General features: G+C 45.2%; 1 protein-coding gene across 3 annotated transcripts; it reads left to right on the top strand.

Moving 5' to 3' along the window:
* The first annotated feature begins 23 nt into the window (after positions 1-23).
* Positions 24-19,772, top strand: LOC116942818 (dicarboxylate carrier UCP2-like). Of its 3 annotated transcripts, XM_032955132.2 has the most exons (7): positions 24-708; positions 3,412-3,602; positions 7,022-7,235; positions 7,879-8,076; positions 10,389-10,490; positions 12,073-12,253; positions 14,906-19,772. In XM_032955132.2, the coding sequence occupies exons 2-7, from the start codon at positions 3,477-3,479 to the stop codon at positions 15,033-15,035; spliced, it is 951 nt and encodes a 316-aa protein (XP_032811023.1). In that variant the 5' UTR covers positions 24-708; positions 3,412-3,476; the 3' UTR covers positions 15,036-19,772. The 3 variants fall into 3 exon arrangements, with proteins under 3 accessions (XP_032811023.1, XP_075923644.1, XP_075923643.1); XM_076067529.1 differs by lacking the exon at positions 14,906-19,772 and having other exon boundaries at positions 12,073-12,257; XM_076067528.1 differs by lacking the exon at positions 24-708 and having other exon boundaries at positions 1,014-3,602.
* The last annotated feature ends 2,982 nt before the right edge of the window (positions 19,773-22,754 follow it).

The following is a 22,754-nucleotide window of genomic DNA, read 5'->3' as shown; positions in this document are numbered from 1 at the left end:
CCACACACTCACCCACTCTGCAGATGACAACCACACACTCACCCACTCACCACACTGCAGGTGACAACCACACACTCACCTACTCACCACACTGCAGGTCACAACCACACACTCACCACACTGCAGGTGACAACCACACACTCACCCACTCACCACACTGCAGGTGACAACCACACACTCACCCACTCACTTCCCTCCCAATGCCTCCGATGGAACAATGAGCGTCGCCCCCTTGAAGGGGGCGCGTTTTTGCTGTCCACTCTCGCGTTGTGTTTGTCTGCTGGCCGCTTGACGCTCGGGCCCAGCGGTGCTGAGCCAACTGCGTTTCATTAAATAAAAGAAAGGATAAAGTAAAATAACCCCCACCTCGATTAATAGCGGCGGCGTTGCAAACCGCACGTGGCGTGTCCCCTCGCCTGACCCAAGCGCCAGTGAAGCCACGGAGCGGATTGGTCCCTGTGCGCTTTATAACGGGGCGGGGGAGGCGACGGGGAAGCCACCGCCACCAACATCATCGCCACTACCACCACCACGACCACCACGACGAACTTCACTCACACCAGCAACGAGCAGCAGCAGCAGCAGTCGGAGTGAGTGGGCAGCGTCAGCGAGCGGCGCGCCCTCTACCGCCAACGTTGAGCGGCTGTCACCGAGAGCCACCGCCGATCAGCGCTGAGATACCGCAACAGCTGAGCGCAGCAGCGGCAGGTGAGTGGAGTTGAGTGTGCGGGTCTTGTTGGCGACGGGGTGGTGGGAGGGGGGGGGGTCTTGTCTCAGTCGGTCAACCCCACGGCTGCACCCGGCGGGGTCGGTCCCGCGACCTCCCGACGCGAGCCTTCAACAACTTCGCGTGACCTCGAAGTGCACGTGGCCTGGTACAAGAGCCGCGATGACGTTGCCGCCACTTGGTGTGTGAGCGTGAGATGCGCGCGTGTGCGTGAGTGATGGCGATACGAGTGGTCAGTGAGTTATGATGTGTACGTGTGAGTGTGCGATCGTGTGTGTGTGTGATCATATGCACGTGTGTGTGTGTGAGAGTTTTGATGTATGAGTGATCATATGTAAGTGTGTGAGTTATGATGTATAAGTTATGGTGTGTGTGAGTGATGATGTTAATGTATACGTGATCATATGCGCGTGTGTGTGAGTTTTAATGTGTACGTGTGAGTGTGTCATCACGTGGATGTTATCATATCTGTGTGGTGTGCGTAAATTGAGTGGTTCGATGTGACTGGTCTTTTATTTGTATTGCCATGTGTATGGTCGTGTGCAGATGTGATCATGTGTATGTGTAATCATGTGGTTATATAATAGAAATCGTGTATGTGTGGACTCTATATTTATGTACGCATCCATGACTATGTAATTGTATTAAGTCGTTTATGATGTATACGTGTGCGTATGACGTGTGTATGTGTGATCATGGATATGGTTGTGTATGTATGATTGTGTGGATATGTGTGTGTGTACGTACTCGCTTACAGCACTTGCCCTAACAGTGGCAAAGGCTATGTGGGTGATCTTTGTCGTTGTGTGTGTATGTATGATCTGTTTCCCCAAGATGCCATGGCAATATGTGTATGACTATGTAACGTGTATGTCTCTGGATATTAATAGCCAGGTTCGTGGTGTCTGTGGCTGCATGTGTACGAATGATGATATGCGCGCGTGACATCTGTACTATATATTTCACCGTGTGATCTTGTGTAGTGTATCGCGCACCGTGCTTCGGAATCCGCCGACCCAAGTTCGATTCCCGCTCACGACCATTAACAACTGCAAATGGCTGAACCGGTGTTCCCCCCTAGGTAGACTTAGCCTTAAATGAGTACCTGGTGCGGTGGGGTATGTAAAACAGCACTAGGGAGACAAAGGCGTGACGTTATGCATGCATGATGTTGAACTTCTTTCTGAACTGGCCCACCTACCTCTTCGCCTTGCGGGCCTTAATAGGTGCTCGCAGACAACACTTGCCCCAGCAGTCTAATAAAGGCTACATGGGAAATATGTGTCTCTTGCCTTGTGACCATGTGTCCGAGTGCGTGTGTCCCTGTGTATGAACGTGATGGTATGTGTGTGACTTTCCTGCCCCCCCTCCCCATATCCAGCTAATACAATTATAATTTTGCACAATCACGTACATTTCTTTCATTTTGGTGACACGTGCGGTTTTTTTTTGTCACGACAAGTGGCTTTTTAAAACATTTATTTTATTAGACTTTTATTAACATCAAACATCACAGGATGGGTGGTGGAATGGGGATGTAAGAATGGGGATGTAAGTACAGGCTGACAATGCTTTAGAGAAAAAACATCCTCATTCCCCTCCCGTCAGCGGCTGGGTTTACGCATTCTCGGTGCAGGACCACGCTTCCTTGATGTGCTGGATAACTGATCACTCGGTGTGTAATTGCGTTGGAAGAAATCATGTACGGTTATCATTACAATCGTTAAAAGTTCGCTGAGTCGCAAGAGGCACAGTCGTGTGTGTAATACCGCGTAAGAATGTGTTCTTTCGGTAAAGTCACGTAGAAGGGAAATAATAAAATAACTTTACCGAAAGAACCAAGAAAATGAATCCCTGCAGTCACGAAAGCTTTACATCGAAATGTGTTGTTGATAATAATTATCTCCCACGTACTCTTATTGTCACGGGCTATAACATGCGATTTTAAACAGAGTGAAACATAATTTGTGCTTAGGTGCAATGTTTGTCCAGTTACTACAAATCTGCTCCGACGGAGTCACTATTCCCCCTCCATACAAATGTGGAATTCCCATTTAGCAATCAATGCTGAATATGAGAGGTGAGCACACTTCTCCTCCACGGTGACTTTGTATCGAGTCGTCGACTCACAATTGGAATTGCTTACGTACAAATCCTCAGTTGCGTCGATACATTCGCGACTACTTTGTGGGAAGCCAATAGTGGCGGTGCTACGGAGAGAGGAGCGCTCGCAACGAGGAAACTTCGGCGCTTGCACGGAGCCACCGGTGGCGTTGGGCACCAGCACGTCGCGCATTTAAGTGGCGGGGACACTGACCATTTAATACAAAAAAAATTACTGGCCAAGGGTCGACTCAGTCTCCTACATGGCCAATAAAATGAGTACTACTTGGTGTAAAAAACATCAAGATTGCTTGTCCTAAATACGAAGCTATTGACCCGACCTCCGACCAGAATTTGAACTCGCATCCTTTAGCCGCCCGGCTAAAGGATGCGAGTTCAAATTCTAGTCACGCGCAAAACAGACACCTGCCCAATTATAAGACGCACCCCCGATGTTTGCTTTAAAATACAAGGGAAAGAAGTGAGTTTTATAATCCAGAGAATAAGATGAACATGGCCCTCGTGTTAATGTTGTACGCTCTGTGGAGTCTTGACGGTTGATGTTTTGCCATCGTCCTCAGGCACGAGTGTCCTTGGGAGCTTCGCTGTTCTGGGAATCTTCGCCGATCACTCTGCTAGTCTCAAGATGGTTGGATTCAAGCCGACCGATGTGCAGCCCACCCTGGGTGTCAAGTTCCTGAGTGCTGGCACGGCAGCGTGCGTGGCGGACATGATCACCTTCCCTCTGGACACCGCCAAAGTTCGCCTCCAGGTAAGGGCTACCTCTGGGACGTGAAGGTGTTCTCAATTTACGCCAAAACACAGTGGATTAAGCAGAACTAGGTTCCGTTCTATTAGCTCAATAGCCCAATGGCTTTCCAGGCCAACATTATCGAGCAGCACCCGTCTATTCTAGATTTAAAGCTTTCGTGACTGCTAGGATCCATACTCTTTGGTTCTATTGGGTAAAGTCACGTAGGTGAAAATAAAATAACAAAAAATCACGACGTTTCGGCCACAACACAAGCGGCCTTCATCAGGTGAAGGGACGAGCCTGTCTGGAGGACAGCGCTGGAGTGGAAGAAGCCACGCTTAGATCACGACATTGAAGCTGTGTGAGAAGAAGAAATAGCTAAGTTAAGTATACTTTAATACTAAGTATACTTTAACGTAGCTATTTCAATGAGCCATTTCAATGCTAAATTATATGCTAATTCCTTTGTCAAAGCCCGTGGTCTTCTTCTTCTCACACAGCTTAAATGTCGTGATCTAAGCGTGGCTTCTTCCACTCCAGCGCTGTCCTCCAGACAGGCTCGTCCCTTCACCTGATGAAGGCCGCTTGTGTTGTGGCCGAAACGTCGTGATTTTTTGTTATTTTATTTTCACCTACGTGACTTTACCCAATAGAACCAAAGAGTAAGCACCAGTCTAGGCGACCAAACTCTGGACCGGTATCGGCCATCCGGGTCTCATCAGCAGTCAGGTTTGTTAAACAAACACTGCTGGATCACCAGATGCCATTGGCTAGAGAATGTGGGAGCCCGTTTAACGCAAATAAAGCAGTTCCGTACAAAAAGTCGTTGTGCGTCTCACATGCTCTCTGCACACATGGGCGTGGAGCTGCCCTTTCGAGCCTCATTTACACTTGCGTCACATGCACTCCGCGACTCAAATATTAACTCTTTCCACAGAGTGCAGCTGTTGTTACTCAAGTGTGGTAAAATGTCCAGTGTGAGAGATGGACCAACATCAATACCTTTTTTTGGTAGTTTTTAGTCATTTGGAGCTTTTGTGGCAAACAACTTCTCGAATAATCAATCATACTACATGTGCTATTAAAAATAATCTATGCCTCGAGTTTCCTGGCTGGCTGCTTGCTGGGCTTCTCTCCACCCCCACGGTAACTCTGTTGGTAGTGGCGACTGCGGGATATTGCCACCGAAACTTGCTGGGTAACTGGCTAAACAAGATCTTCCATGTGGTAAATAAACATTGAGTTCATATTCTTTGGGTCTTTCGGTAAAGTCACGTCGATAGGTTCAAAGAAAATAACAAATATTTACAAAAAACTACGACGTTTCGATCGCAATGCAAGCGTTTGTCATCAGGAAGAGGGGGGGGGGTGACGAGTTGCATTGAAACGGCTGAATAAGTTCGGTGAAAAATTAAAAGCTCTAACGTTTCAATTTGTGCTCCTATTTATGTAATTCTTTCGCCAGAATATTCTTTATAGAGAATATAAACAAAAAACATCACAATACAGTACATATGAAAAGATATTGAGTGCTCCGACTACAGGATTGTGAGTTCTAATTTTCTGTTGCAGACCAACGGGTTCTCCACCAATGTTAATAACCATTTCATTACAAAATGTATAACATTTTAATATTGTTTTCGTTTCATCGATGAGTTGATTTCCTGGTTTGGCTTGGCACTGAAAACAGTATCGTCTTGATGAGCTATTTACAGCTCGTCCAATGTTTACCATCTCGTGTGATTCATATGTCAGACGTGGCAGGAGTAAGACAACGATGCACGCACAATGTTGTATGTGAGCAGGAAGGTAAGAGGTGTTTTGCTTCAGTGGTGAAGTGTAATAAACTGGGTACGTAAAATTTTGATTTAAAGCTTTCGTGACTGCAGTAATTCATATTCTTAGCTCTTTCGGTAAAGTCACGTTGAAGGGAAACAATAAAATAATAAAATATATATAAAACAATAAAAATTCTCACGACGTTTCGACCATAACACAAACGGTCGTCATCAGGTGTGTCGGTTTGCATTAATTCTTTATAGAGAATTTATAATAATAAATACACCGTTTTAAAATAAATAAATTAATGCAAACCGACACACCTGATGACGACCGTTTGTGTTATGGTCGAAACGTCGTGAGAATTTTTATTGTTTTATATATATTTTATTGTTTCCCTTCAACGTGACCTTACCGAAAGAGCTAAGAATATAAACTGGGTACGGCCAACATTATTGTTCCAGGAAGTTTTTGAGGCAGGAAGAAAGAGCTCACGTTAGAAGTGAGTGAATTCTTACCATAGCTGCAGACCTTTGAGTGTAAGAAAACTACAAAAGGATGTGGACGTTTCGGCGTGATTTTTGTTGTTTTATTTTTTACCTACGTGACTTTACCGAATAGAACCAAAGAGTATGGATCCTTGCAGTCACGAAAGCTTCAAATCTAGAAAGGATGTGGAGTTATTTTCATGGGCAGAATATGGTAAACAACTTGCAAGTTGGAACGGGAGAGTGGCTGTAAAGTTCTGTTGGCTGAATCAGAACGAGGAGGTTGTGTTGGGTGCAGAATTGAGGAGGCTCGGTCATCGGCACTCCAGGGTGAGACTCGGATTGTTAAGGCCACATCGTGTGGAACTGTGCGATGCTGTTCACAGTCAACCTTGGAATCTCAATGGGGCTTTCCCATAAACAAGTAAAGGGTGATTTTTCGATTGAGTTTCAAGATCTGATGGAATCTAGGAAAGAGTGGAGAGCAGTTGTGGCATGAAACGTTATATTTGTTTGAGAGAAAAACATGCATCATATATAACAACCCAATAATTATAATAATATGATTTATTTGCCCATTTCAGCCTCGCCGGGTTTCAGGAGAGTCCCATACTGCGACAGTTGGCCAATTCATTCAATGAATGTTTTGCATGTGGGAGAAAACCGGAATGCCCTGAGACAACCCGCCACACAATTAGGCAACTACACTGAAGGGTCCGCTCAGACCGTTTAACTGCTCATTGCCATGTGCTGCCATATCCCTGCCACTGCACAGGCTAGCCGGTTTGAGAGTTTCACACAAAAAGGGGCGTGATCCACCAACCCCTGCTTCAAAAAAGTTCTGAATCAGTGGCGTGCAGCACCATGCCTGGCTAGATACTGCACAGAGTGGCTTTGGCGCTCATGCTCCGCACCGCGAGCTTTCAGATGCGCTTCTGCAGCCCGTCTGGAACGCTCTTCCTTCCGATATTCGGAAGCGACCGGAGCCGTCCACTTTAAAATCAGCATCTCGGTTGAAAACAAAATTTCCCTATCACTGCTTTTTTGTGTGTTTAGTTTCTTGTCCTTGCCCCGCACCTCCTGGCTACGCACGGTGGGAAATTAAGTGACATACAAAAGACCGCCCGTGTGTCGTTACCCCCCCCCCCCCCCCCCCCCGCACCCCGATAGATCCAGGGGGAGACGCCCTGTGGCAGTGCGGTGGTGCCGGGAGCCGTGCGGCAGAGGGGCCTCGTGGGCACCATCACCTCCATGGTGCGCACGGAGGGCCCCCGCAGCCTCTACAATGGGCTGGTGGCCGGCCTGCAGCGCCAGATGTGCTTCGCGTCCATCCGCATCGGCCTCTACGACACCGTCAAGGACTTCTACGCCAGGGGGGGAGAACGTGAGCAGGCACAGCGCACACACTTACAAAGACAAAGGTCCTCCGTGTAGCCTTAACGGACTGTTGGGGCAAGTGCCGTTAGCGAGCACTTATGGCACACGAGGGGGTGGGTGGCCAGCACCACGCCCGGCCGCCTTTGTATCCCTAGTGGCAATGTTTACATACTGTACCGGGTACTCATTTGAGGCTGAGTCGACCTAGGGGACCGGTTCAGATAATCGTCACTGTTGGTCGTGAGCGGGAATCAAACCCGGGTCGCCAGGTTCGTAGCACAGCGCCACTTTGGGCAGGCACCGTTAGCGAGTGCCTATTACGGTCAGAATTGCGCACGAATAGGGCGGTGTGGCGAGCACCACACCCGGCCGTCTTTGTCTCCCCGCTCATCTTCAAGCCCTCGTACACCACATTTGACCCACCTCTTCTCGAGCCTGTGGCGCACCCATTTATTTTCCTCTCTCCAGTCAATGTCGGAGTTTGCGGTGCCTGGGAATATTGCTACATGACTCAGCCAATTTACAAGTCACTTGTCATTACAGGATATGGCAGAATGAAGGTGAGGCACAATGGCATCATTGAGACTGGCTGCAATGACCTCTTGACCTTGATCTCGAGTCGTAACGAAGGCTGTCCCGGTGTGCTGCAGAGGCGGGCATGATGACCAAGATCCTGGCCGGTTGCACAACAGGCGGCTTGGCCGTAGCCATCGCGCAGCCCACGGACGTGGTCAAGGTTCGCTTCCAGGCCCAGCGGAGCGAGCTCGGCATGCCGCGCCGCTACACGAGCGCCTTCACCGCCTACCGCACCATCGGCCGAGAGGAAGGCGTCCGGGGCCTGTGGAAAGGTGCGCGCGTGGCTGCTGCTGCTGCTGCATGGTGCTGTCGTCACGTGGGGGCCCAGCTCACAATGACAATGTATTTACGCCGGAGGAATCCTATGAGCTATAAAGCTCTTTTTCACAGATGTCCAATAAAAAAACTAAACTATTTCTTTGATACCAGGTAAGGCCCACTGGGCTATGTAGCTCTTTTTTCAGAAGTGATCTGGCCACAACTGATAGCTCAACGAAGTGGCTTATCACGTGAAAATTTGTAGCAGCCAAATAGTCGAAACGAATGTTTGTAAATGTGGAGGGAAAAATCTGAGGACCCAGAGAAAAATCCACACGACCACGGGGAGAACATACAAACTCCAAATATACAGGAGTCAGGGTAGGGAATGAATCCACAACCTTTTGTATACCAGGCGAGGTAGTAGGGGCGGTCAGAATGTTACAACAACAAACAGTACAAAACACACATAGGGGTGTAAAGTATGTGAAAGCTAAACAATTCGCTTAAAAATAACATACAAATAAAACTCTTTTTTTCTATACTCTTTGGTTCTTTCGGTAAAGTCACGTAGGTAGAAATAAAATAAAATAAATCACGACGTTCCGGGCGCAACACAAGCCTCCGTCATCAGGTGGGACAACCACAGCAAGAAACAATTGCTGAAGCGGGCAAAAGGGGCTGCTGTGACAAGAGGCCATATAGGTAAGAGAGGGGGGAGGAGCCAGGGAGGAGAGATAGAGAGGGGGGGTGGTGGTGGTGTAGGGTAGGGGGAGTGGAGTGCTGCAAGCTCGAGGGATTACAGGGCGAGCAAGAGCAAGGCACAAGCACGACAAAAGTGATGCTCATGTGAGACAATTACCATGTCAATGATACAGGATGCTGCAGCGTTGGCTGCCGCGCTGTGAGACAGGGGGGGAGGCAAGGCGGGAGGGAGGGAGGGAGGGGGCAGTTGGGCACAGCTAATAGATTTATTTTTTGTATGTTACCAGGTAAAGCCTACTGAGCTCGTAGCTGCTTTTTCAGAAGCAACCAGTGGTGACCAATGGGGGCTCTTAATTCTCGGGGGCCCTTGTGCCGGCAGCACCCACGCACCCACTCGTGTCAAGTAAAAATAACAATACCGACCTTCTCATTGTGAAGTTTGTGCACTGGATTGTCGATGTGAAGGAATTGAAACTATTGTCATGTTAAACAAAATTGAGGAAAGATTTTTGCTCCAGTTCATTCTCGGAAACATTTGTTTTCACGTCAAAGGAAAACATGAATCTCCTTTGGTTCTTTCGGTAAAGTCACGTAGAATGAGAGTAAAATAATAAATTGATAAAATAAAATAACACAATAATATTCTCACGACGTTTCGGCCACAACACAAGCGGCCTTCATCAGGTGAAGGGGACGAGACTGTCCTCCAGACACGGATGAGATATTCCTCGACTATTTCCTGTCCACGTCCTTAAAACCTTAATCATCCTCTCAGTTCACCATCCTAGCCTCGCTCCTGCCTTTCTCTATCATCACCCTTCCTTGCCTTCCCTTCCCCTCTCAAACACTCAAATCCCATTTCCCCATCAGCCTATAACTAATGGACCATTTATAATTCTTGTAAAGCGCTTTTACAAAAGCTTTATATAAAATCCCAGATAAGATAATGCACCCAGAGCATTTCCTTATTGTGTGAGAATTAAATGGTCCCTGCGTGCACACAGAAATAAAGCCTTGACTATTAAAAGGTTATACTATTAAAAGGTTATGCAATTAAAACTTACAAATTAAAAATTCAGGGAAATTAATTAACCTGAATGGAGCCTTGTAGGCAGAAACGAGGTGGGGGAGTGAGGGATGAGGTGGTCAGTATACGCAAGCCAGGGCCCCGTGCACAGCGACGAACTCCCAATAAGGGGCCGTCCATAAATGACGTCACGCACCTTGGAGGGGGGTTCAGATATTTGTGACGATGTGTGACGATGGGGGGGGGGGGTTTGAGAAATGTGACGTCACATCAAAATGCGCAACTTTAAATAAATACAGACAACACGTTCTACTTAATTAAATAGACTTTTTAATAAATGTTTTCTCCTACAACATCAGAGTGCAGCGCCACATTAAATACGCACTACAATGACAATAGTTTAAAGCGATTTGAAGCATGTGTTTTTTTTGGGGGGGGGGAGGGGGCAGAGCTTTGTGACGTCATATTTGAGGAGGGGGGTCTGACTTTTTGTGACGCCGTGTGACGAAGGGGGGGGGGGGGGTAAAAAATCGTCCAAAATCGCGTGACGTCATTTATGGACGGCGCCTAATGGACTCGTGACTGCTGTGACAGGCACCCTCCCGAATATCACGCGGAACGCCATCGTGAACTGCGGCGAGCTGGTGACATACGACATCATCAAGGAGACCATCCTCAAGCACAATCTGCTCACGGGTAGGTAACACGCGGGCGACGCCCGCCCTGCGGGGAGATATTCACGTGGGCGGTTTGTGATACGAGAAATAAGATGGTGAGGTGCGGTCTATGCCCAACACAGATTGAGGGGAGGCCTTCATCCAGCATTGGATTGACCAAGGGCCACGAATGATCGATATGTATTATACTTTGCTCTCTATAATACTTGCATGGTATATGTGCAAACAAGTGACACGAGGATTCATCTTCTTTGGTTCTTTCGGTAAGGTCACGTAGAATGAGAATAAAATAATAAAATAACACAATAAAATTCTCACGACGTTTCGGCCACAAACGCAAGCGGCCGTCTTAAGGTGAAAGGTACAGACCTGTCGGGACGACAGAGCTTCAATGAACGATGTTAAGATTCGTAGCGACTTTTAAGCTGGTTGGCAGAAGTGAGGCACCTTGACAAACGGGTTTACATATCAAATAGCTGAGGGATTAGCTTGTGACTGGTCACAGGAATGGCTATGTTAAAGTCAAACCCTACACATCCACAGAGGCAACTAGTAATTTAGCATTGAAATAGCTAAGGGATTAGCTTGTGCAAAGAGCTGAGGGATTAGCTTGTGACTGGTCACAGAAATGGCTATGTTAAAGTCAAAACCTACACATCCACAGAGGCAACTAGTGATTTAGCATTGAAATAGCTAAGGGATTAGCTTGTGACTGGTCACAGAAATAGATGTTAAAGTAAAGGCCTATACATCCACAGAGCTTCAATGAACGCTGTTAAGATTCGTAGCGACTTTTAAGCTGGTTGGGAGAAGTGAGACACCTTGACAAAGGGGTTTACATATCAAATAGCTGAGGGATTAGCTTGTCACGAAAGCTCACGAAAGCTTTAAATCGAAAAAGTTACACGAGTTTACTTGGCGAATTCATTCATTAAACATACTCTAGCTCGTATGCATGCATGTCGAACTTATTTCGCACCGTACGTAGCCAGCCGTGCGAATCGGCGGTGCGTGGGACGGACAACAAACTAAACACAAAAGAGCTGTTCTAAAGAAATGAGTTTTCAATCTACAAGTCTACAATGGATCATCAAAAATCTCAAGTTTGTTTTGAATTAGGTCCGGTCCCAGTTGATTCAAATCACTGAGAGCTTAGTGAATTGATTCATGCAGTACCCTCGAGCCAATGGGCTGGGAACCCGACGAGCCAGATTTCAGGGTTGCTGTACAAAGAGACAAGTGTTGCTGTCCCACCCAAATAAAATAACAAATTACATCCTAACCACAGGATCTACTTGCGCATTATGAATATAGCAAGTTGTGTTTCCAAAACGTGTTGTTGAATAACGATGGGAAACAGGAGTAAAATACATCCCGTAGTTTCAAACAATGTGTTCGAGGCTGCATTACTGTCGTGTTTTTAAAATGTAACTTTTATATCAGCCACTTTTACAAGATTCGTGTACATCGCTTGCTAAAACATCACGAGTCTTCGTACGAAGCCACTCTCAAAATCAAACACACATTTTGACCAAAACAAGTAGGCCTTTAGGTCCATTTTTCTCTCGCTCTCTCTCGATATCACAACTTGCGCCCCGCAGACAACCTGCCGTGCCACCTCGTGGCGGCGTTCGGCGCTGGCTTCTGCGCCACCGTGGTGGCGTCGCCCGTGGACGTGGTGAAGACGCGCTACATGAACTCCAAGCCCGGGCAGTACCGCAGCGCCATGAACTGCGCGCTGTGCCTCATCTCCATGGAGGGGCCCACGGCCTTCTACAAAGGGTAGGTGATTATGTAGGGGTACATGGCATTATAATTAGGGTGGGTTTTTATGTAGGGGTATATGACATTCTACTAAGGGGAGGTGATTATGTAGGGGTACATGGCATTCTACTAAGGGTAGGTGATGATGTATGGGTACATCGTATTATAATTAGGGTGGGTTTTTATGTAGGGATATATGACATTCTACTAAGGGTAGGTGATTATGTAGGAGTACATGGCATTCTACTAAGGGTAGGTGATTATGTAGGGGTACATGACATTCTACAAGGGGAGGTGATTATGTAGGGGTACATGGCATTCCACTAAGGGGAGATTATTATGTAGGAGTACATGGCATTCCACTAAGGGGAGGTGATTATGTAGGGGTACATGGCATTCTACTAAGGGGAGGTGATCATGTAGGGGTACATGGTATTCTATTAAGGGTAGGTGATGATGTATGGGAATGTGACCTTATAATTAGGGTAGGTGATTATATAGGGGTACATAGCGAAAGTCTGTGTCTTCATAGGCAATCAAGCAATGTGGCCGTGCTAATCTCCTTAGCCAGCCCTGAGCCAGTGGCTGTAAATTCCTCCTTCCCATGACTGAGGCCAGTCACTCCACAGGATGGCCACTGTTGACATATAAAAAATGGTTCTTACGTTCTCAACAACGATAGATGCTCGGCTCAATCCACTCATGACCAGTACTTCAACTCGCATTTTTAAGAACAAAACAGGAGGACTTCTTCACAACTCTGGTTGTCGCCTGATGAGGCTGGTTGCTGTAATCACCAGCGGAACGTCGTACTCGAATTGTAAATGTTGTTGGTTTACTCTCAACACACCGGTGCGCTGAAGTAATAACAAATTGGCACGTTTTGTTTACGTGACAAACCTTACTGATTGGCTGTGTCGGGTGGTGGTGGGTTTAACAACACATTTATATTTACGCGATCTAACCCGAAATAACCTCATGGATATTGGGCGTGAAAGCCTACGTGTTAAAAACCGATATTTCTCATTGCGAGTCACGCTCTTTGATTACAGCTCTGCCCATTCAGATACTATAACGCGTGTACGAAATACACGATGCAATCCAGATGTAGTCGCCTTACTCTCCTAGCATGGCAGTTGAAAAAACGGTGCAGGTTTTGAATTCCCCGCAATGCCTCTGTCCACCCAGCAGTGTTAATTGTCGATTGGCAGCTCACGTGTGGTAAGGCAAATTGGAGGTACTCCTACCTCTTCCAAGATGTCTCGCCAGCGTGGAAGAGTAGGACAAAACACCCTTCAGAGGGGCTCTCTAGAGCCAGCAGTAACGTGAGCTGAGCGGTTTCAGGGCGGTACCTTTATCTTCATGGTATTCTGTTCCAGTGCCATACTACTTTGTTCGTGCTATATTTGATCAAGTGTGACGTGTGTTTGATAAATTGCTCTGTACATGCAAATATAATATCCAGTCAGTTTAGTCAGACGTGGTGTAAATGCATCTTTCAGGAGCGTGCCTGACATTGTGGTAAACGCCAGTGTCACGGCTGATCAGAAAAACAAATATTCATGGTATGCACCTGTGAGCGCCTTCAGGGTTAGGGGGGGGGGGAGCAGTGTAGAGTCATGCAGCTGATTTTTTTTATGTTGAATGAGATTAATAGCGTCCGAATGAGCCTTTTGTTAAAAATTCAGTACACGTACTGTATAAGTAATCAATAACTTTGTTCGAAGCAAGTGGTCAATTAACCTTCAACTAGAAGTCACTAATCCAGTTGGCATTGTTAATGTTTCATTGACCAGTGCTGCCCAACGATTTCGGCATCGAATTAGGCGAGACGGATTTTTGTGTTAACAGCTGAGCATAAAAGACCGTGAGTAAAATTCAACATTTGAAATTACGGATTTTGTCTGAACCTAAAACATTTTCAATGGATCACTGTTTAAAAGCAATTTCAGCTGGCTCTGGCAGGTTCATGAAGTTGGTCTCATTAGTGTAAAACCAAAGTGTCTGTCTCCAGGTGCCTAAGAGTGTTGAGCGATGCTCATCTTCACAAGTGGCTCATTGCCCGTGGCAAAAATTGCATATTTCGGTAGTGAAGGCCCATGAATCAATAATACAACCACAAAGTGGCACCAAACTGAGAATAAACTATTTTTAATTTACCAGGTAAGCCCCACTGAGCTATGTAGCTTTTTTTCAGAAGCGACCTGGCCACAAATGATAGTTCAATTTAGTGGCTTATCACGCGGAAATGTATAGCAGCCAAATACTCTAAACGCGTGCTGATTCTAAATGTGGAGAGAAAATCGGATCCGGATAAAAATCCACGCGACCACAGGGAGAGAAAGAGAACATGCAAACTCCAAACATGCAGTCGCCAGGGTCGGGATCGAATCCACAATCTCCTGCATACCAGGCGAGGAAGTTAACATCTCGTCACTGTGGCACGCATATTTTTATTGACCCCAGAGACATTTTTAGTTGAGACAATCTCTGAAAGAAACTTTGAATGCGCAACTTTGGATTCATTAGTGGCCCGTTCTGCCATTGGGGGAATGTAGCCCAGGCTGAAGCTGCATCTAATGTGTACGTACGTATGTTGAACTCCTTTCGCACGGTATGCAACCAGCCGCGTCCTAACCTGGAGTCGTGCTCGCTCTGCCCTCCCCGCAGCTTCATCCCCTCGTTCCTGCGCCTCGGCTCCTGGAACATCGTGATGTTCGTGACGTTCGAACAACTCAAGCGGGGGATGATGCTCGCCAAGCAGTCGTGGGAGAACCCCATGTACAGCAGCGCCGACTAGCCCACTGAGCTGCGAGCCCCTTCTGCCCGCCCCGAGCCTGCCACCCCCCCGTACGGATTGTTTGGCTTGGTCGGGGCCGTCGCAACACCTGAGAGCACCCCCCCCCCCACCACCCCCCCCCCCGACGCCGCCCGGGGCGGCCCACCGATGCTCCGCTTCCCGCCCCGGCTGCGAAATTCCAGCATGACGCGGTGAAATCTGCGAAGCTAACAACGGAGCGCTGCCGCCGATCGAGATTCTCGACGAGCGAAGAGCGCGCGGCCCTCTGTGGGGTTGATTAGAAGTGTAAGTGCGGCGTGTTTGCGAAAAGCACTGCAAATGAACGAAACGGACAGAACCGCTCGCCCCGCAAACGAGGACAATTAAGTAGCCCTCCCAATGTGTTGTTAGGACCATGTGGGTTGGTGAAGTGGCGTGTGCAAATGTACACATTCCTGAATCCTATTTTAATTGGCTCCTTGGTATACTCGTCGATGCCCTTGATGGCCACTTGCTGTGGTGTTACTAACACCCCGCCCGCTGGGAAGTTGACATCATCCTTGCGATGCTCTCCACCCCACGCTCCACGCACTGCACGAAGAAACACAAGCCCTTAATGACCAATTGCACACTGTAGTAATTAAAGCCCGAAAGCTACGGAGGGGGGGAGGGGGGGTCATCTGTCGGCAACAAAGACGGTGTTCATTGTGGTAGCACAGACTGTTGGAGATTGTCAGGCAAAGGAGCCAAAGGTGCCTTCCTGCGTGTCGGGGTTGACGTGTGGAACTTCTGATCACAGGAGGCATCCACAGTGGGACATTGCTTATTCCGGGACCTTTGTGCTGATAGCGACAATCAGGATGGTACAATGTTGAGGTTTATTTTTTAATGAGAATACTGCAATTGATTAACATGTGACATTTAGCAATATGTTGTGGTTCGATCAACAAACCAACAATTTAAATATAGTCGTCTTACAGCTTGAGCCATACGCGTGAATGTACGCCTCTTGATTTGAGATGTATATAATTTTGGAGAGCATATCCAAAGGGAAGAAGAGACTCCTATGTTTAAAACTGTATTTATAAAGGAAGTAGGCACTGACGACGTTTCATCGCATCAATGCCATTTTCTGCTATGACCTTTTGACCTTGAGAGAGATGTACGCAAGAATTTGATTGTTTTACTTTTACAATTATTTGATAATGCCGTGCCTCTCTTAGCATAGTGACAGCTTCACTGCCAGTGCAGTGTTTCGCGAGAAATTATCAAAAGGGAAACAGTCATCAATATTTACTATTTATAGTTTAGGCCATGAAACATTACATTTACGGCATATGTTGCCATAAGAACCTCCGCAGCCGAGGAGGATAACAATATACTGATTTTTACTTCGTTTTACAAGTGATTTTACACTTTAGGGCCGTAGGAATACACTGTAATAATGGACACTTTGATTGCGTGGCTTTGGCACAAGTCAAGCTCACTCTCTTAGTGGCTGCTTGGAAAGCTCAGGTATAGGGGCACTGGGCTGGCTCAGCTTTGTCTCAATCGGCGGGGCATTAATGGGGAAACGTGTTGCTAAAAAAAAATGGGTTGGACATCGTGGAGCAATGAGCTGGGTTCGTTGCCAAGTATTTTAATGGACAAAAAACATGTTACACAGAGCACTTTTCTAAACGTTGTGTTGGTGGCTCAGTGAGTTCAGAGCCTCGTCAGTCTTGAACCAGTACTGAGATCCTGGGTGGAAATCTGGGTAGCCACCAGAATTGACCGCAAGCATCAAACGCAAACTCACCACAGGTGAGTTCTCTGCGCTGCACAAAAACAAAATTATAGAGCGTCACTGTAATTAGCCGAGCACATTCAGCTAACATGTGCAGATATAAACATATCAGAGATTTGGCATGGTGAACACACACTTCACGCAGCATTACAGAGAAACCTAATCGACGTTGACTAGATGGAGCGTCCATTCCCTCGTGTCACGTGATGGGAGGTTATTTTACCTCATGAATTTTAATTGCACAGTAATTTCTGATGAAATAAAAACAACTAAGGGTAACATAGAAAGCACTTTTTTAAATGAATTTGTAGAAAGTTAATACGATATATATTTCAAAAATGCAGCACAATAGTTAAATTGTGTTTTTTGTGTGACTTTGGATGGCCCTTGCGCAATGGTCGCGGGGTGGTAGCTATCAGGGCACCGCGTCTAACTGAACGCTGCTGCTGCTGCTGCTGGAAGCCTCATGGGCAGCGTGCTTGGCTTCTGGGCTCGTGTGCACAGCATTGTTGTACGTATGCACTTACGCTGAATTTCTTTAAACGCAAAAAGTAGTCCTTAAGAAATTATTTTTCAACCGAGATTTTCAAGTGCATAGCTCCAGTGGCTTCCTAATATCGGAAGGGAGAACGTTCCAGACGGGCCGCAGAAGCGCATCTGAAAGTGCGCAATGCGATGACCGTCTTTGTTCGATGGCCAGTCAAAAATTGCTGCGAGGATAACCGGACTTTGATGAGATCAGCAAGGTATTGTGGTTCATTTGTAGCAAGCACTTCTATATGTAATGAGTGCGACCTTATAATGTATTCGTTCGGTAACCAGAAGCCAATGGCGGCTTGGTGAGCACTGGACGGATCTTACAGTACCCGACACGACAAGTGTAGAAGAGTTTTGTACATGCTGACGGTTTGAGTAATGCTATGGGTCATGTCCAGAGTGTACCACCCGCTCGATAACAGACATTAAAGACCTCGTGAAATTGTTTATAAGTTAAGGTAATTTTGAATTGGTAATCAATGCTATGGCATGATTACCAATTCTCAACCTTGTGTAACCATGTACCGATGCCTCACAAATGAAATGTCTGATTTTGATGATCTTTACCACGGTCAAAAATGAAGAAAGATCAACATGAGAAGCCACGTACTCTATTGAGCTGCAATCGGGTTTCCTTAGCATGTGCTTCTGAAAAACGAACAAGGTATTTAAATATCATAACGACAATTGTTTAATATTTAAAATGAAGACCTTGCCTGCAAATTACACATCTACTGACATATCCTACCACCATAACATTAAAATCAAATAAAAGCAATGTCTATTTTAAACATGTTGAATATGTAATCTACAACAGTGGGGGCATATTTATGTTTTATATGCACCAGCTGATAATTACCTTGGGCCATTTTAATTTAAAAGGTAATTACAATGATTTTCAACATGTGTATCTGACATTTTTTTTTACAAAATTTACTAAAATTATTATTAATGCATGAGGTGTAAAATCGTTTCCATAAAGTATTTATTCAAATATTGTAAATCAGTTTCTACAAACATTATAATTCAAAGTGAATGTTTTATTTTTGTAGACAAGGAGGGCTGCGCGTGAATATTGTTCACCTTCAACTGAGCGCAATCAGGTGCCATTACTAGTGGAAAACCGCCTGGCAAAAATATAGCATTTTAATTTTATATATATGTCACGTTGCTGCTAAATTTGTGCATTAGTTGGCAGAGGTGGTCTTTGCGTAATTTAAAAATACATCTTATACAGATATGTAATTTGCATCAGAGAACGTTTGCTGTCAACCCATGTACAGCTTCACATATCAGTCACGTGATTGACCCACCAGTCACATGACACGCTTTAAAATAAGCAACCTTAATTATAAGAAAATGTTACTGTTGTACTCTCGATTTTAATGAGAACAGGCTCTTCATGATTACTTGCAGTATTAATGCTATTTGAGGTTTCTCTCGTGATGTAGACAGTTTTAATTTGTGAATTAGGGGAAATTCATGGTTGAGATCAGTTTAACACGTAGGCCACAATTCTGGCTAATCGCCTTATGAGGCTGGTTGTAATCACTGGCGAAACGTCATATTCGAATTGTAAATGTTGTGCTGAAGTAGTAACTAAATGGCACGTTATGTTTACGTGACAAACCTTACTAATTGGCTGTATCGGGTGGTGACTGGTTTAAGGACAAATTTAATTAAAAAATATATAGGTTTTACCCTTTATGGAAATAAAAGTTGTTAAAATGCTCTGATATACGTGCATTGTCTTTGTGCTGTTTGCCTTTTGGCATTCTCTGGTCTTGACACTGGTTCGACGATGCCATGAAGGAGGCTGTCTCTGGTGTGGGCCAATCAGTTTCAAGGGCAATGCATATATTATCAGAGCATGTTTGTTTGCATGTTCACCACAAATGTCGCGTGTGGTTAATGCGGACATGATTCCTTGCAAAAGGGTTCTATTTGGTGTTTGAACATCTTAACACCTGTTTTATTGCCAGAAAGGGTAAAACTTCTTATTTTTCATACTGGTAAAAAGGTCCCATGATACATTTATATTTACACGATCTAACCCAAACAAACCTTGATTATGGATTATTGTTGAGGTGTTTACAGGGAGTTACATGAAGGAGTGGTGCAGTAGTTAGCACACTGCACTATGAATGTGGTGATCCGAGTTCAATTTCCAGCCACGGATAACATCAGCAGAGTAATATCTGAACCTGTCCTGCCTTTTTAAGATCTAGACTTTTTGTTCACTGAGGTATTTTTTTTAAATCTAGGTTTTCTCCAACCCAAAAAATATATGGCCACCACCATGTGCCTTCGTTAACTCAAAGAAATGTCTTCATCACTTTCCTGCACATTTAAAGCAAAAATAAACGTAATAAATTTTGCTTATTTTTGAAATCTGCCCGCGAAGAGGCATGCCAATAAATATATTTGTTTTATAACGTGGCTTGTGTTGCTGTATTAGCACGGTTGGCTACATACGGGCGCAAAATAAGTTCAACATACATACATTAAGAAAGTTGTACTCACATTCCATGGTGCATGGAACATATCTATTTCTCACAAAGTTCATACACAAAACTTGAAGGCCACCAGATTGTCAATGAGGGCCATATATTGTTATCAGAAAGGCAATTCTACTTGTCACAGATGAAGCAATGTTATTTTATGACATTTTAGGTGAAAAACATTCTACATTGGAAAGTTTAAAGTGATCAGCAGCGGTATCCTTGTTATATTTTGCATGGAAAGTTGAAATTAAGGCAGTTGGCCAACACCATCTAAACGTACATTCACGCCTTCTGGGACTGTCCCACCATCAGGACATTCTATGATAAAATAACCGATCTGTATGTGATGTCTGGCACCGAGATACTACCGAGCATTGAATCCTCCCTGCTGGACCTTAAACCCCAAGGTATCACTAGGCACCAACACACCCTTCTCCAAGCATTTAACATTTCGGTTAGAAAAACAATCCTGAGCTCCTGGAAGAATCATGAGCACCCTCATTCACCCTCTGGCATGACTCCCTATTCGTCCTAGCAGCTTTAGAACACCGGAGTCTGAAACTGAAGAAGAGGGAAGGTGAGTTCACCCAGATCTGGGGCCTCCTCGTGAATGCCACTCCAGAGACCATGAGTTTACGTGATTGAACTTGAAATTGAGACTGACTCCCCCCCGCCTTCCCCCCTTGCTTCCCTGAAGAACAGGGATCTGACGTACCACGTAACAATACAGTTCTAGACGTCCGCATTGGTTGTCTGTCCGAGCTGCGCCACTCAACTGTCACAGAAGTTGTACACCACCCCCACCCCTGTGGTTTGATCAATAAAACTAAATTACAAATATAAAATGGTAGCTGGCCAAGTTACCATTGTCAATACTTGCAATGGACAGTAGTCATGCCTGACAAATATTGATGGACAGGTTTGATGACTGTTAGAATAACACTATGTATAATATTCTTGGTTCTTTCGGTAAAGTCACGTAGAAGGGAAACAATAAATTAATAAAAATATAAAACAATATTTTCATTATTTTACTATTTTGTTTCCCTTCTACGTGACTTTCCCGAAAGAACCAAGAATATGAATCCCTGCAGTCACGAAAGCTTTAAATCAAAACTATGTATAATGACAAGGTTTTTTTGAAATTAATGTATTTATACTTTAAGAGCTTCACTTCCGATCAATCGGAATGGTGGCACAAGTCAACTCTCTCCTCGTGTGGCCTAAACTCAGGTTCCTGAAGGCCACAGTGTGGCTGCTTTCCTGTAATGGAACACACCATTTGTAACTTCACGCCGCAATGGGGCTGGCGATATAATGGGTATCTGCTTCTGAAATGTAATGCCTTAAAATATTTCTCATCGGACCACATGAGCCTTCTTTTCCTAATTACAAAGGGCATATGAGTGCATAGAACCACGTGACCATAAAATGGCAGGGCCTGATGAAAAACTTCACCTCTATGTAGCTTAGTATAGCATCATGGAGAAAAGAGTTATGTTTTTGTACAATGTACATGGTTTAATATTAAATCATTTGAAATGATTGCATAATAAGTCACTTAAAACGTCATTTTATTACACATCTCAAATTAACATAGTCCTCAAGGCCAGGTCTCATCAGGGATGCAACTGGCTTGATGACAGAAAAACAGAGACCAAAACCTGCTTTAGGTCAGCATTAAAGCAATATGGCTGCATTCCAGGCCATACAGCACAATTTCTTATACTTGAAACTGAGCATGATTATGCTGCACATGGAAGTCTTACTGACTTACACCAAATTTTTAAATTTTGATTTAAAGCTTTCGTGACTGCAGTAATTCATATTCTTAGTTTTTTTTTTTATTGTTTTATATATATTTTGTTATTTTGTTGTTTCTCTTCAACGTGACTTTACCGAAAAAACTAAGAATATGACTTACACCAAGTTGACTTTCACTTATCAGAATTAATTCTATATGGCTTGTCCACCTGTGAAGTCATTCTCTAGATATGATTATCTTTGGACAAAAATTATTTTGCCAACATAAACGGTAAGCAATGAAATTGCTTCAATCACGAATACACTTAGAACCCTGTCTTTATCTTTAAAACTACGAAGTCAAAAGAACTACAGTCTGTTCCCCTGTAAAGCATGTTTTCATAACCCAAATTGGATATATTATGGAAATCATTTTTTATAACACCAATGCGAATTGGATATAATTGAGTGACCGGAACTACATCACGCGAGTAGGAATAAGCGGTTGTACGGCTGCCTCGGCGTCACATCGCACAAGGCGGGATGCTGCTGGATGCTTCTAGATGCTACCCACGCGCCTCGGTCTTTGTTTAGCCTGCGTACGTATCTCATGTGTTACCGCAGACTGTGCTTTACCCTATATTTTATATTGCAACGCGATTTTTCCATAACGTGGTGTTCTTCAAGAATGAAACTACTGCGTTATAGGAGAACAGGCTGTACATTTTGTAATGAACACTCACTTATTCAACTATACAATATGCTTGCTTTAAAAAAAAATGCAGATTTCCTTGGCAATTCTCACATTCATGATACATATGTAGAGGAGTATTGTGAGCAACCATAAGGGGGCAAACAGAGGGAGGTGCGAAGCGGGTTGTTAGTCAAAGATGACGTCATGTCACGGGTGGTGTAAGAGGTACCTTCGGGAACAAATGCGGGTCCGAGCTAAGGGGAGGAGCCGCCAAAGGGGTACTTAAGGGGGACCCCGTGACGAAGGCGTGGTCGTTGTGGGGAGCCAGAGCAAGGATCGGCAGCAAGAGGTCTCTGCCTCCTCGCTGCCGGGCGGTGTTGGCTGAAACCCTGTCCCGGGCAGACGAGTGGGAGAGCCAAGGGGATAGCCGAAGTAGGGTTCCGAGTATTCAGTGAGGACCGGCTGAGAGAGGGGGT

The sequence above is a fragment of the Petromyzon marinus genome, chromosome 16, assembly GCF_048934315.1.
Source record: "Petromyzon marinus isolate PM22_M1 ecotype Great Lakes invasive population chromosome 16, UKy_Petmar_22M1.pri1.0, whole genome shotgun sequence".
Lineage (NCBI taxonomy): Eukaryota > Metazoa > Chordata > Hyperoartia > Petromyzontiformes > Petromyzontidae > Petromyzon > Petromyzon marinus.
This window is presented reverse-complemented; position numbering and strand designations above follow the sequence as displayed.